The 16,837-nt window shown below is 45.9% G+C and overlaps 1 protein-coding gene across 3 annotated transcripts in view; it reads right to left on the minus strand.

The window, feature by feature from the left end:
* Positions 1-551: 551 nt before the first annotated feature.
* The window catches only part of THPO (thrombopoietin), a 90,251-nt gene continuing 73,965 nt past the window's right edge, over positions 552-16,837 (minus strand). For all 3 annotated transcript variants that reach the window (XM_088479766.1, XM_088479767.1, XM_088479768.1), the window contains exons 4-5: positions 6,940-7,026; positions 552-1,013 (exon numbers count right to left, since the gene is read on the minus strand). In XM_088479766.1, the coding sequence (XP_088335892.1) occupies positions 684-1,013; positions 6,940-7,026 (417 nt within the window). In that variant the 3' untranslated portion in view covers positions 552-683. The remainder of the gene's footprint in view (positions 1,014-6,939; positions 7,027-16,837) is intronic.

A 16,837-nucleotide genomic window follows, 5' to 3' on the forward strand; every position in this document is an offset into this window, starting at 1 on the left:
CTTCACTACATTTTTTTCTGAATTACTCAGTAACAAACTTTTGGCTTAGGGGTGCCATGAAAACAATTCTGATGCACTAGGGCGCCGTAATTCAAAAAAGTTTGGGAACCACTGCTCTAGTGAATTACCACTGGATTGGCGGTCAATGCACTGTGTTAAACTCCCATTAAATGTAGCATCTTGTTTTTAAGCTCTTTGAAGCTGTAGCATATATTAATACACAATCAATGACATTTCCCATTGAAACAATACAATGTATTGCCTTATATGTTGTTGTTACCTTGATATGTTGCCAGTCCTCAGGTTTCTTATTAGTTGTTAATTATTCTCTATATAGCTGTGTTTGAAAAATGGTACATTCATTTCAGGTAAAAAAGAAGTAACATAATATGTTATCTTGTGGCACTCATAAATACATAAATATCTACATGTAACGTAATATCTTGTCCTATTTACAGATATTAGATAGATGAAAGTTACCAGTTCAGTCAAATATTTAATTCATGTTACGGTCTCATGAAGAAAATGGTGTATACTAGAGGTTGAATGGCCTGACTTTATTCAATGTTCTGTTGGTTATTTGCACAGGGAGAAGTACTTTAGAAAAGTAGCAAGTTAGAGCAGCTATAGTTGTGTGTCCATTAATTAGTTCAAATATCTATATGCAATCAGTGTGCCTGGTTCTAATGGCGTTGTCTGCAGTTGGCTTCTCTCAGGCTTTGCAGAAGGAAAGTTACTTTTCCCTGAAGCAGTTTGACAAATCTGTGGAAAATGTCCTTGCTGTCTGAAGAGTTAGTGGAAAGAACATCGGAGGGAATAAGCAATGCTTCCTGAGCAAGATCAGTGTTGTTATAAGACTTCTGCCATGCTCTTTTAACAATTCCTTGGATTTCTGTTATCCGGCCTTTCAGTCTTTTAAGCTGCTTTGACACACAGTCATATGTGTCCACTTTTTGTGTCACATTCAAAAAATGGTTTAGATGTGAGAAAACTTCAATCCCTTGCTGGGACACCTATTGGATAAAATAAGAACATACAATTAGAAAATACAAAACTTATCATCTCAAAACGGTCTTGAAAATAACTAATTATGGAGAGTTATTTTTTGTGTGAATTGACTGAACTGACCAAGTTGTAAATTAAGGGGATCGGTATGCTTTACCGACAGCCGCAGTGTCGACAATCAGTTTGTCGGCAGTGTGATGTAGAGCAGAGTATGCTGAGACAGTACTGTTAGTTAAAGCATTGTAATTATGGGCCCATTTACAAACGAAGGAAAACAGAGCCCTAACTAGACTTTTTGGTGCCCTGTGCCAGAAAGAGCATTGGCGCCCCCCTCATTTTTCAAAGGGACATAATGCACCCAAAAAAGGGCCATGGTTTCATGGGGAAGGGCCAGGGAAGAGATAGGGGAGGCCAGGAGATGCTGGGGATGAAATAAGAGGAAATTATAAGTGAGAATGATAATAAAAAGAAATTTGACAGGCCCAAGCAGCGCCCCCTGACCTGTGGTGCCCTGTGCGATGGCACCGGCCGCACTACCCTAGCTACGGCCCTGAAGGGAAATAGCAGTGACAATTTGCGTTTAGTATCACTGTGATACAAACGAAAATTCCACTGGTATTTAGTAATACTTACCCGTCTGGCTAGGTCCCACGAAGTCAAAGTCCTCAGCGAGGTCCTCAGCTGGGTTGCTGGCAGCCTAACGCTGCCAGCGATGGGCTCCAGTGTCATGCGCATGCGCGACGGTCCGTTTGCGCATGTGCATGACAGGGAGACCCCACAGTGCCTGGAAGGCTTCGTTGAAGCCGGAAAGGCACCGCCGGGTCTCCATTGCCGGCAATGGGGCCCGCATCGCTCTCGCCATCTTTTAGATGGTGACAGCGATGCTGTACAAACAGCGGTAATCTAAGATTACCGCTGTTTACTAAATACAGGAAGATGGTATAACCCCTTTAGCGAGCGCTAAAGGGGTTATATTTCGTTTGCAAATGGGTCCCAATGTCTGCAGTGTAATTAAACATGATGGTAAAACATCATGTTTAAGTTTATACTAGCGACACATCTAGAATGGTTTGACTAGTTATTATTAGTACCTTGTAGGCACAGTATACTTGACATCACGCTGTTGACAAATTGATTTTTCGACATTGTGAATGTCTGAAAAATAACTACCTCCCAAATGAAGATGTCTTTCAATTTAGTGGTTATTGTAATGATAAAATATGTTCTGCAGTATTTTCGAAATGTCTCGATTTAGAGGGGACATCCACGTTTCAGGGAGCCTATTCCACTGTTAGGATGCATTACAATACTGTCTACGGACAACAGGTGGCAGTGCACTATCAACAGTGACAGCTGCAACACTCCTATATAACACTTCACTCAGCTCTTCTGCTAAAGTTCAAATCAACCTTTGCTGAGTTTGGATTTGTGTTTCTCTGATGGTGTTTCGAGCAGCATTGCAAGCATCAGACTGTAGCTCTATCCGCGCAGGCAAAATGTCATGGTGCAGGAAATTCCCTGTAGAGAACCACTTTTGTTGTGGCAGGTATTAGAGGCATTGCATACCCTGCCAAGCTGCTTAGTGCTAAGAGAATGGGTCATCTTTTTCATCAGAAAAGCCAAACTCGCTCCAACTGAAAGATATCGCCATGTCACAGAAGTAGGTGGACACTGTCTACCTACTTCAACTTATAAAAAATACAGAAAAAATACGTAATAAAAAAAATGTGTGTGGGTCCACCCACTTTCTACCCAGCAGTGACGCTTTCAGCACAGTCAGTGAGAAAACTGGCGTTGTTTACTGCCTGAACTCATGGTAACCAGCACTGGGTATTGTCAAGATCAACCTTTGCTGGTGGAACCACAGAAGGGGTCTCCACAGCCTTTAAATAAAAAATATTTTGATAAATAAAAACACTACACAAAGTTTACTATCATCCTTGTTTAATTTCATACTTACCTTTCTTGTTGTCCTGAAGTAGTCCAAATTGATGCCAGGGCACCTCTGGAAAAGAGAAAAAAAGCAAAGAAAAAACAACCCAAGTCATGCAGAGTACCATGCTTATGCAGTGGTTCAGTGGGTTGCTCAATCAGCATCGGACTGGGCCAACGGTGAGAAATCCACGGTGGGCCCCAATGATTCGTAGCCACGTCCTCTATTGCGGGGTACTCCGATGTTAGAAGATAGGCATATGCACAGGATCTGTACTCCGCGTTCTTCTACTGCGAGATTTCTCGCAGTTCGCCAAAGCTGAAGCCTGATTGACAGGCTGCAGCTGTTTGGGGGCGGAAGTGGTTGGAGCCGGCCTGCGTTCCCAGAAAATGGAGTTGGAGGGTCAGCTTCTTCCAACGCAGACTTCCTGACCCTGGCTGAGCAATTCCGTTGCCCATTCTAAGTAAGCTTTAGCTTACTCTTATAGACAATTACTGTGGCCTTCGAGACTAATTTTCCTGATGATGAACTGATGCTGCACCTTTGGACGCATCACTCAGATGGCAGATGCTAGCAGGAGGTGTCTTTTTCCTACAGACCACCTGCTGCATTACCATTTGTTAGCATTTCTTCTGCGTCCACAGATGCAGCAGCAATGCTAACTGCATCCATCTTTGAAAGCTGCCCATATGTAGACATGATGTTGTAAAACGTACACATGCACCATACAAGTTTTTAGCACATGCTCTGAACTACATGAACATCAGCATTGTGTGCAGATTGCGTGCTGCTCTGAATCAGGCTCTGAGTACCATAAAATACTGTTAAGTTTGATACATTTTGCAATTAGGGCCTGATTCAGACCTGCTCGCTAAGATGCATACTCTCGCTGCTGCCGATGGTATGCATTGTGCGCATGCGTAGGCATCGCAGTGTGGATGTGCATACCTTTAGCGAAAGTTCAAAATGCATTCGCTCGCTGCACATAGACAGCCCAGCAGAGTGAGTGACAGGGGAAGCCGTTTGTAGGTGGTAACAGGGGCTGGCCATTAAAAACGAGGGAGTGGAGGTGCAAACGCATCCCATGTACCGATGGTTGCATACACTTCCTGGACATGATGTGCACAAGTGGGCGTCTTAAAACAGGCTAGTGGGTGTCTGCATAAACTATGTGATCGCTGTCTAAGAAATAATGGGCGTGCTAATGCATTGCTGTGCGGTAGCATTGCCTACGCAATTTGCATACACATCGTGCGAGCAATCGCATCTAGCGAGCGGCTCTGAATCAGATCCTTAATACGCAGCATAAAATGCTCCAGTTTGCAGAGCTCAAACTGCATCCATCTCTGTAATGGCATAAGCACCAGTTGTATGGATAGAGGGTCTGATTCAAAGTTGTATGTAAACCTGATGGTTTACACACAATTCCGATGTTTATCGATCAGCAAATGTTCAGGATTGGTACTGCGCATCTGTCGATCTTCTCTGTAATCTCGCTCGCAGTGCCCCAAAGCCGCATCTTGATTGACATGCAGCCATTTTGGAGAGGTGCTGGGGCAGAGACAGGGACCATTCTACAAAAATGGCTTGTGCTGTTTGTCTCGGTGGAGGTGGGGGACGGATCGCTGGGGCGTCTGCGGAACTGAAGCACCTATGGAATCCATTGCGGCTCTGGGACTGTCTGTGGTGATGTCACAGTATGGGGGAAGTCTCTCCTTTCCTGGGCTCGAAAGATGCCTTCAGCTGCTGGTGTTGATGGCTGGCCTGGGAGGTGGGTGACCTTCCCCTCTATGTGTAAAAGTCCTGTGTTCTGTGCGCTGCTCACATCTTCTGGTGCTCGTGGTGAAGTTCGCTGATGGTGCTTGTGGCCTCCTGGACTGGTGCGCGGCCTTTCAGACAGTGGGACAGTGCTCCGGAGAAGTCAGTAGTTGCGCTGGCGTATAGTTAGAGGGAGAATGGGGGGCAGAGAGAGAAGACGCCGGTGTCTGGATGCCAGAGTCCACCATGTCACATTCGTTGAGGTATGGGGGTGTCACCAACGCATTTCGACTGTAGAGCCTTTTTCAAGGAGGACAGTATACGCTGAGCACTGGGGTGGGGGCATGGCTGCTGACTCCTGCTGGGAGAGAGGGTAGGATATGCTGAGCAATGGTGTGGGGGCAGGGCTGCTGGCTGCTCGGAGAGGGTAGGAGACGCTGAGCACTGGGGTGGGGGCAGGGCTGCTGGCTGCTCGGAGAGGGTAGGAGACGCTGGGCAATGGGGTGAGGGCAGAGCTGCCTGATGACTCCTCGGATCTTTCAGCCAGTGATCCGAGGAGTCTGCAGCAACAGACAGTTCAACTGGTTTCAGACTCCTCAGATCACTGGTTAAGAGATAAGAGGAGTCATTACCCTGATGCCCATGTGAGTCGTGACCCCATACTGAGATGGCCGCGACTCACTTTGGGGTCATGACCCACAGTTTGAGTACTGCACTAGGGCAGTGATAGCCAACCTGTTACACTTTGGGGGTCACATGGGGATGCTGTGATAAAGATGATGCTATGTCCTGCTAGTATGATGTGGATCAATGACAAACGCATACTTGCTGACTTTTGGTCTGGCCTATTTGGGAGGGGGCAGCCAGGTCGGCACTGCGGGGGCCTTGGAGCTGCAAAAGTGGGCAGTTTAAGGGGTGTCATCTAGGCCCCGCCTTCTCTAGACAATGCCGCAAATCACGTCATCGGGTGCCTGTACCGCCCACTTTACTCGGGAGGTGGTCAGCCAGGGTTGGGGGTGGCTCCGGGAGACTTGCTCACTCATCCGGGCAACTGGGAGCGCCACACAATTTTCGGGAGTCTCCTGGCTGTTCTGACAGAGTAGGCAAGTATAGATAAATGTGAAACTGGCCTTAAAAGGTACATTTTCTTCTTTATATACTATACTATGGGACTCCTACAATGGCTGGCCACTCCTCTCTGGTCGGATGGCCACACCCCACAAACACATTTCTGCATTTGTATTATATAATGTGCCAAATATCATTTGACATCAGTTTTAGAATGCTTAGGTTGCAGACTGTTTTTTCGGTGTGTCCTTCATACTTATATCTGACCCAGTGAGGGGGTACTCTTTGGTTATTAAGCTATACCATAATACAGTTTATTTCCCAACAAATGCCAAATTCACAAACAACTGAAATACATTTTTGCAGCATATGAATAGGATAAGTACTATATATAAATATAGCATGTGGGCAGCAGATAAGATTATTATTATATACTATTATCATCATCCATCAAATTCTCCTGGTGTTCTGCACCCCCAAGTAACATTGCTCCCTAAGTTTATATCACAGTGAGTCGTTTGAACCCAGTATTGAGTTGCATAGATATTAGTTCAACAGAAGCCAAGCCCAAATCTCCAGGCTTAAATGAGTGCTCTAGACTTCCATGGGGTGCGAAAAATGTGCAACACCAGTGACAGATTTTACCTAGGGGCTGCAGCTCCCCCAGTAATACCTGCCACTTCAGTGAGCCAGTGCAGTCCGTGACTGCACTGGATACACTGACTGGAGGAAGCGCCACCTGCCAGTCATGCACAGGACAGGCAGCCTTAGGGGGAGATGTCTCCTCTCCGTAGTACTGCCAGTCTGCGATGCGATTAGCTGCTCTGCCTTTCGGGCAGTCCTACACGGCTTCTCGGGGCTGCAGTCAATGCAGCCCCCAGAAGCCGGTATTATGTGCATGCGCGGTCGCACATGCACATGCACTGGTCCTGGCGCCTGCCAGATCTATTGTGCAGGTGCCGGGAACCTGGCTGGCTAGACCAGCAACAGCGGCAGCCCACCTCAGGTAAGAGGGTAGGAGCTGCTGCTGGGCAACACATATTAGATCTTGTACCACCATAAGCATCGAATATCACCGCATTATATTGTATGCCTAATATATAGAAGTATGCCAGGGATCTGGATGGCAATGGAAAATACAAATCAAAAAACATTTATAACCCTATGTCACTCACCGTCATGTTCTTCCAGTTTGCAACTCTAACCTCAACATTTGGAAGAGTAATTGGAGCCATTAATATTTTCGGGTCATCACATTGTTCCTGAGGAAAAAGACTAAAGTGAGATCCAAACTATAATATCACAGATTTGAATTTAATGTACATAGCACTGGTCATGTCCCCTCTGTTTCTCACAATAGGCCCTTGAACATTTTCAGTCCCAGGTCCATGGTTCCTGGTATCCGCAGGAAGCTCATGTAAATATGGATAGAACATTCAAGCTCCACACAGATAAGGTCAAGACCTCAGTGCTGCCTATAAAGGATAATGATGCGATTACTTTCAATTGGATCAGTGTCCAGCATGTTAAAAAATTCATTTGGGAAGTAAAGGTCTAACTGTACAGCAATGTTCTGCATCTACTGTGCAGACTACGTGTTATCAGGGGGATCTGGTCAAAATCCCGACAGGGATGCTGGTGCTTAGAATGACGGTGCCGGAATCCCTACACCTGCCAGAATCCCGGCACCGGCATCTTGACCACCGGCATCCTGACAATAAGTAGCGGGGTTAGGGTTGGGGGTCTGGGATAGGCACTAGGGGGGGAGGGTTAGGATTAGGGTGCGGGGAGGGGGAGGTTAGGTTTAGGCACTTGGGGTGGAGGTTAGGTTCAGGCACCTGGGAGGGAGGGTTAAGGTTAGGGGCAGTATAGAGTTAGTATACTGACCGACCAGTGGCGGTATTCTAAGCCTGTCGGGATGCTGGTGTAGGGATTCTGACTGCAGGGATCCCGAGCACTGGCATCCAATACCCAACCCGTTTTCAGGAAGCCAAGTTAATTGCCAAATTTTTTCACGCTATTCAAATAGTTGGATTGTCTTGTGTGTGTCCATGTTTACAATATTACTACAAATACTGTTCATACTCTGCAGAGTATAAAGCCATAAGTAAGTAGGTGAGCACAAATGAAGTATTAAGACCCATTAATGAATGTACAAATGCTCATTTATGATGTCACATGCCTACTTTGTGCATCTGCAAGGCATTTGTTATTATTTTGTACTAAACAAAGATTAGATGCATCCACAAGTTAAACAAGATTATTTAAATTCACTTTTGCACAGCTTTTTACTCCCTGCAAAAGACCTGATATTTCCTTTAAATCTGATTTGAGAGAGTTCAGGTTACTGTACTATTGATGTGCATTTTTCAGTTTTCAGTAGTTGTATTTTTGCAGGAAAGAGCATTTTTGCGACCACTTACTGTAGATCAATAAGACAAAAATATCTAAACATACAAAAGCAACAAATGTAATAAAGAAAGCTCAATGTCTTCTTACTCTCATATTAATTTAGGACTAAACTGAATAAAGGAGGCATACTTGTCCTCTCTCAGATATTTTCTGGGAGGCTCAGTGAAGCGATTCATGTTTACTTACCTTTGGGATTCCGGCAGTCAGGATGCCAGCGCCGGGAGTCTGATAACTGTCGGGATTCTGGCGTCGGCATTCTGACCACCGGAATCCCCTTGGTAGGGATTCTGACCGCATCCCGATATTATCATATCATAGGAAGTGTCTGAGCAGAAACTGTATATGTCAGGGTTTCCCAACCATGGTCCTCAAGGCACACTAACAGTCCAGGTTTTAAGGATAGCCATATTTGAGCACAAGTGACAATTAGTACCTCAGTTATTTTGATTTAACCATCTGTGTTTAAGCATGGATATCACTAAAACCAGGACTGTTGGTGTGCCTTGAGGACCGAGGTTGGGAATCACTGGTATATGTGATACTCTGCATTGTTGCGAGGAACATTTTAGGACTTGCCATTGCAGCTGCAGATAACGGGAAGGCCGAGGTGGTAAGAGACTATGGGCCTCTTTTGAGTTGTACACTAGGCTGATATTTACGCAGTTGGCGATGTTTTTATTACAACGCATGAAGTGTCCTTGTACCCCTGCAATGTCGCTCGCCGAGAGGATATTGATGCAGAGTGATTGACAGTTATGGGCTGTTTATGGGTGGTAATGGAGGGGTGGTTAGAAAAGCGCGGAAGTATCCCAACCATTTAACATGAGTGTCAGATCCAGTCACTGCGTCTTTGTACACAGCTTAACTTCTGCTGGTGTTTTAGTTGAATTGCCCATTCTACGGGTCCATAGGCTTAATCAGAAGGGGCGATGATCGACTCATTAGCGACCAATGCTGCTACATTTAAGCAGATACTTGGATTTGCAAAGCCACGGATGGGTGTCTCAGTAATCTCCCAGCGGCTACGACATTTGCATATTTTCGCATAGCAGCTGTGTAAAATATCGCAGTCGCAACGGGAATAGCGTATAACTCTGAATCAGGCCCAACATCCCTCATAATCCTTAGGGTCAGCTGCGATATGACTAGACACTGGGAAATGCCAGAGAGGTGGAGACAGAGAGCCTGATTCAGCAAGGATCGCGATTGCAAAGCTGCACGCATGAAGCCTTGCAATTGCGATCGTTTTATTATGCAAATGCAGCAGGATGTGTATAACACCCCCTGCTGCTTTTGAAATCCCAGCACTGCAACGGAGGTCGCAGGCTGGGATCACCCTCGCGACCATCGGTTGTCGATGGACGCATCGGTGGATGGCACTGGGCCTCCGGCCAGCTGAGTAAGCCTCAGCTTACTCAGGCTGGCTTGCGAGCCCAGGACACTGCGTTGGCCACTCCCGTAAAATGGGACGGACAGGCCCCCATTTACCGGGAAAGCTGGCCACCCCCGCACCACCACTTAAAATGCCTCTGCCTGTCAATCAGGCAGAGGCATTCAAGGGTCTGCGTGCGACTACGCAGGACCCATTCTGCACACTTGCAGAATGGGTCCTACGCACGCATCAGCAGTGCACTTGGTGCATTGCTGAATCAGGCCCAGAGACATCACTGGGAAGCAGAGAGCATCCACACGCTACGTTACAGAGGAGGAATCAGCCTAACCTGCCACAACACAAGGGGGAAAGTGCTGTTTCAAGCTGTGTGTCTGCAGGATTTGGGGAGACAAAACCAAATCTATTATTTGCTAGCAACTATTTCTTGTCATAGACATTGCTATCTATTAAAATTATTATGGCACCAACAATAGGCTGCCATATCTAAAATGAAGGGCCCCAACAGTGCACTGAAAAGTCTCAAGAGGCTTGGGCTGCCACTGTTTAAGCAATTCTAAAGGGTACAGTCTACAACAAGTGTCCAGGGCTGTTATGCGAGAGGACACCATCTTTTGGAAGGGGATGTAGTCACCATGTTGGCGGTCAGGATGCCCGCGCTCAGAATACCGGCACCAGAATCCTGACAGCAGTCGGAATTCCGGCTTCAGAATCCCGGCCACCGTCATCCCGAAAGTAAGTATTAGGGTTAGGGGGAGGGTTAGGCACTAGGGGGAGGGTTAGGCTGCAGGATGGGAGGGTTAGAGTTAGGCTGCGGGATGGGAGGGTTAGGCTGCAGGAAAGGTGGGTTAGGAGGAGGGTTAGGACACTTATCTACTTGTGTCGGGATACTGACTGACTGAATCCCGTCCCCAACACTTTGGAAGTTTCAGTGTGATAAGGCTGTAATTTGGTGGTGTGGCTGTATTTTTAGTTCTGTAGGAATTATTATTATAGCCAATAGATCTGAAAGAGTACAGCAAAAATCACATTTGTTTGAAAGAACCGTTTATAGTAGAATTGTTGTAAAAGCATTTAGATATTATTCATTGTGATTTATGCTATAGAGAGACATCATGTTATTAGTCTATAATACCATAGTATCGTGATTGAATCATGGTGGATAACGTACTTCTTGAATATTGTAAAGCTAATTATTTAATTGCTCTTAATTGTTGCTGTGAACCAAAGTTATATTTAAGGTATGTATTCTGAGAAACCCTGCAACTATATTTAAAGAAGGAGACCCAAACTAGGCATTATTTCCATGTCCATAATAATTTAAGTTTTTTTATTTACTAAGTTGGTCTTTATTGTGTCTGGAGGTGGGAATCCCTAGCCTCTCTGTTGTGATGTAGAGCAGAGGAAGAACAAGTGTGCTGCTGAAGATTGGTGCAATAATGGAAAACAGATTACTCATATCCTGTACTAACCAGGACCATCTCTTCCATTGGGCTTGTTGGGCATTTACCCAAGGGCCCGAAGCTTGCATTTGCCCAAGGGCAGCTGCGGGCAGTTGGTAAACTTGTGATATTTTTATAAGCCGGCCGCTGGTGCATTGTATTCTTATCTAACCTCCCCCACCCCATCCCCCTCTGTGGCGAGTACTCACCTCAGTCCCAGTTTCACTTCATCCGCCGGCTTCAGATCAGTCAGACAGAGTCTCTGCATGTGCAGGAGGGTTTAATTTTATTGACCATTTACATTTTTTTCCCGTGAATGGGTGGGTAGCGGCCCCAGTGCATTGCTTTGCCCAGGGTCCACACTGCTGTTAAGACAACCCTGGTACTAACCATCTCAGTTGTAACATCTACTGTATATTCTTATTCGGGGTACCACTTATAGTTCCTGATTGACTAACAATGATAAGATTAAATCAGACCACACGACTACAACCTTAATTTATTCTAAACAGATGATATTCTGTTTACAATTACTAAACCTCTTAACTCCCCTCCTTTTTCTTTTAAGAAGCTTCACACATATCGAGTACCTCTCCAATTGCAGAATAACCTCTGGTAAAACAGAGGTACTAGCTGGATGAATCTCCTCCCCACTTTGTACTACCTGGCATGTGTCCTTGGTCTTGATCACAAGTCATTTGAAAATTTGACAAAACATCAGACAGCAACTCTACAATGTTTCCTAGAATTTCTTGAAGTCTGGAAGCACTTACATCAACTATCTACCTACAGTTTTTACTAGAGTTGAGCGGGTTCGGACCCTAGAGATCTGAACTCACCCGAATTTTGAGGATCCGGGGTGATCCGAGCGAAGCTCGGATCTCCCTGCCTGCCCCGTATCCCTCACCCGAGGCAAAACCTCACGACCCTGCTGTCGCTCGTGAGGTTTTGTTTTGAGCGGGCTTAACGCTGATTGGCTGAGAGAGCCGTCTGTCACGGCTCTCAGCCAATCAGCGTTAAGCCCAATGAAAATGCACAGAGAGAGAAAAAGAAGATGGCGTCCACCATCCCCCAGCACCTGACACCGCCGGAACCCCCACTGCCGACACCGCCGGCACCCCCATTGGCAGCATCCTCTGCTGCCAATACCACAGCTGCTGAAACTCCTGCACTGCTGCCCCACGTACTGAGGACACCGTCAGTGACCCCCACACTGCCGACACTCCCACACTGAGGACACCACCAGCACCCCTGCACTGCCGGCACTGTCAGCACACATGCACTGAGGACACCGCTGGCACCCCCGCTCTGCCGACACCGCTGGCACCTTACATTGAGCACACCCCTGCACTGCCAACACAGTCAGCAAACCTGCACTGAGGACACCGCTGGCACCCCCGCTCTGCCGACACCGACGGCACCCTGCATTGAGAACACCCCTGCACTGCCGACACAGTCAGTAAACCTGCACTGAGGACACCACTGGCACCCTCGCTCTGCCAACACAGCCAGCAAACCTGCACTAAAGACACCGCTGGCACCCCCGCACTGCCAACATCACCGGTACCCTTCACTGAGGACACTGCCAGCACCGCAGCACTGCCATCTCATGTACTGAGGACACCTTCAGCAACCCCGCTCTGCCGACACTGCTGTCACAGTAAGTGCACTAGTGGTGTATCCAACCCACACTGTATAACACACTGTATCCGTGTTGGAAATTAGAAGCTGAGCTGCCACATGTTAGTGCCGCCCACTGTGTCACTTAGCTTAGTCAGCCAGCTATCTGGATGCAACCTTTTTTCCTTAACTAGATGAAGCAAATAATATTGTGAGGTGGTCAAAATTGATTGGAAATTACTGGAAATAAATGTTATTGAGGTTAATTATACTGTAGGAACAAAACCAGGCCCATTTTATGTGATTTTAGCTGTTTTTATGATTTTTTTAAGGAAAAAATCCAGATCCAAAACCAAAACACGGAGGTGAGGTTTTGGCAAAACCAATCCAGATCCAAAGCCAGAGGGGATCCAGATCCAAAACCAAAACACGAGGGTCGGCGCACATCTCTAGTTTTGACCAATTCCAGGTATTATCTGGCTGGACAACCTCAGCAGAAGTTTTACAGAGATTGCACAATATTCTCTTCCAACAAGTAACCCTGTATATGCCCAGGGGCGCCGAGAGGGGGGGGAGTGGGTACAATTTACCCAGGCGTGTGCTTCCAGAGGGGCCCATAGGGGGTCCGGGGGCGGTGCCACCCCCCTCCCGTCCTCCCTCCTCCGTCCCTCGCAGCAGTGCAGCACACGTGTGCTGGGATGCAGTGTGAGATTGCTCGTGGCTGCTAAGCATCAGCCACAGCAATCTCCTATGCCTGAGGGGGGGAGCGATCACACTGATCATGCCCCCCCCCCCGGCTTTGCACCGGGCTGAGGGGCCCCAGCGCCGCAAAAGTCATTTTTTCCCAGGGGGGCGTGGCCACGCCTCCCGCAATTATGCCACGCCCCCTCTTTTCCAGGGCCCAGCAGCACTCTCTACGCCCCTGTATATGCCCAAGAACAAACTCACTGCAAGTACATTACACCACCAGCACTATAGTTGAGGGGCATAGTACTACCACCCACCATTGCATTTACCACTCAGACGCCTGGTGCACTACAACCCCAAGGGTACCCTTAAGCTCCCTACTGCTACTGTTATTCCTGTTATATCCCTGTGTTTTTATACCAGTGCTTCAGCAGGAACAAGCAGGAACTCAGTTCCTGAACATCTCATTAACTATGTCCTGGGCCAAAATACAGTCAGGTGCATAAATATTGGGACATTGACAGAATTTTCATATTTTGGCCTCTATTCACCACCACAATGGCTTTGAAATGAAACAAACAAGATGTGCTTTAACTGCAGACTTTCAGATTTAATTTGAGGGTAATTACATCCAAATCAGGTGAACGGTGTAGGAATTACAACGGTTTCTATATGTGCCTCTCACTTTTTAAGGGGCCAAAAGTAATGGGACAAACTAAACAATCCTAAATCAAACTTTCACTTTTGAATACTTTGTTGCAAATCCTTTGCAGGCAATTACAGCCTGAAGTCTGGAACGCATAGACATCACCAGACGCTGGGTTTCATCCCTGGTGATGCTCTGCCAGGCCTCTACTGCAAATGTCTTCAGTTCCTGCTTGTTCTTGGGGCATTTTCCCTTCAGTTTTGTCTTCATCAAGTGAAATGGATGCTCAATCGGATTCAGGTCAGGGGATTGACTTGGCCATTGCATAACATTCCACTTTTTAGCCTTAAAAAACTCTTTGGTTGCTTTTGCAGTATGCTTTGGGTCATTGTCCATCTGCACTGTGAAGCGCTGTCCAATGAGTTCTGAAGCATTTGACTGAATATGAGCATATAATATTGCCCGAAACACTTCAGAATTCATTCTGCTACTTTTGTCAGCAGTCACATCATCAATAAATACAAGGGAACCAGTTCCATTGGCAGCCATACATGCCCACGCCATGACACTACCACCAGCATGCTTCACTGATGAGGTGGTATGTTTTGGATCATGAGCAGTTCCTTTCCTTCACCATACTCTTCTCTTCCCATCACTCTGGTACAACTTGATCTTTGTCTCATCTGTCCATAGGATGTTGTTCCAGAACTGTAATGGCTTTTTTAGATGTTGTTTGGCAAACTCTAATCTGTTCTTTCTGTTTATGTGGCTCACCAATGGTTTACATCTTGTGGTGAACCCTCTATATTCACTCTTGTGAAGTCCTCTCTTGATTGTTGACTTTGACACATATACACCTACCTCCTGGAGAGTGTTCTTGATTTGGCCAACTGTTGTGAAGGGGTTTTTCTTCACCAGGGAAATAATTCTTCTGTCATCCAGCACAGTTGTTTTCCGTGGTCTTCCGGGTCTTTTGGTGTTGCTGAGCTCTCCGGTGCATTCTTTCTTTTTAAGAATGTTCCAAACAGTTGATTTGTAATGCCGGTAATATCAGCATTATAAAGCAGGGGGCGGGGCCACAATGACGCAATTGTGCTGACCCCCCCCCCCGCTCCACCCACTTCAGCCGCCCCCACCCTCCCTGCTCCACCGACCTGGCAGCCTGAATGTTGGTAAGTATGCTAATAACTGGTTAAGCTATACCAGGTGTGAACTAATCACTACGGGCACCAAACAACGGTGCAACAAACTTATCATCACATACACTCTGGCCCAGTGTATTCTCTTCTGGTTGGTAAATTGGCTTGGCAACATTTACACCCACCATAAGTCCACTACACACTATGCTGCAGGTCTACTCTGCTAAGAGGTATAAAATCTTAAATAGAAAACCAGTATTCAAATTCCACAGCACCTGATCATTCTTTGATTTTGAACCCTATTCCTAAAACTCATATCTTTAATGAAGTAACTCCCTGTCTTAAACTCCTTTACTACCCTGCTCTTACTGTATTACCAAACCCCAATGATAACACAGAATTACGTGGATGTACATGTCTCTTCAGCAATTCACAAATATATGCACGTTTCTGTATTTCACTATTACTTTTATTGCAATTAAGAGGATATAGAAATGTTTAAGATAATATTCAGTATTAGTATAGTTGTTGCCGAAGACTACATTTGTCGAATCGCCTCAAGCCTAGAGAGGATAAGGCCTACCCTTAAATAAGTGCGTGTCTGAGGCAGCAGCCATCTTGTTTAATATTTTAGTTAAAAGTATGTTAACCGTTGTTCTAGCAGTAGGAATCATCGGTTTAAAGTGTGTCAGTTTTAGCGTGAGTAGACTAGTGGATAGCAAGTCTCAGTAATTATAAACAAATGGATCTAACTAAGATAGCATTTGTCTGCAATAGTCAGAGGTGAAGGCTAGATGAGCAATTATGACATGAGAACAGAAAGATAACACCGAATAGTGTCAATATTTTGGTTAGGACATATAAACAATTAAAGCTTAGCACGTACGAATATTAAATAAATTAATATTCACCATTTTGGATTTTAACTGGAGGTATAGCCAAAATGATAGTATAAAAATTCCCGAGGGAGGGGGGGAGCACTCGGAGGAAGTAGGAGAGAGCACACAATGAGGGTGCCGAGTGCCGTTGCCGTACGTATGTATGAAATTGGCTGACTGATGCTGCACTGGGTGTCACAAATTTATTTTACAAGTATTTCCTACTGCTGCTAATATAATCTATGTCTTTTGTTGTAAGTCTGCATTGGCAAAATACATGTATGAGACTGCTGTCTTTAAGTAAAAGCATTGTCATTTATTTTAGAATCTATATTTGTGTGAATTAATTAATTATCCTTTATAACAAGTAAGGTTTGTAAGTAATCTAGAACACATCGTGTTATCACCACTTTCCACCACATCAGTATGACCTGGCAGAAAACAATCTGTTGTAACTGATTTTGCTCTAAGGTAAGGAAGTCAGAGCATTAAAACCATGTGAGTCACAACAATATTCTACAAGATCAATAAATGTATTTGTTTATTGTGTCCTCTCATGTACTGTAAACAGTTAAACAGCTCTGTTCAAATTGAAAAGGTTGCTCACTGCATTCTACTGATGCCGACGCCGGAAGTCCGAACAAGCAGAATCCTGACGGCTAAGGTAAGTTAACCCTACCCTTCTACCCCCACCCTGACACTCCCTTATGGGTGCCTGCAGTCCCCAGCATGTCCAGGCTTAGTATGGATGATGCGCGCATCCATTCACTGCTGCCCTGCTATGCATAGCAATATGTGACAGAGTGCCCCCCTTCCAATATCCACACCGCACGTGGGACACTGCAGCCCACAAGTGGGA

The sequence above is a fragment of the Taudactylus pleione genome, unplaced genomic scaffold, assembly GCF_031769625.1.
Source record: "Taudactylus pleione unplaced genomic scaffold, aTauple2 ptg000244l, whole genome shotgun sequence".
NCBI classification, from domain to species: Eukaryota; Metazoa; Chordata; class Amphibia; order Anura; family Myobatrachidae; genus Taudactylus; species Taudactylus pleione.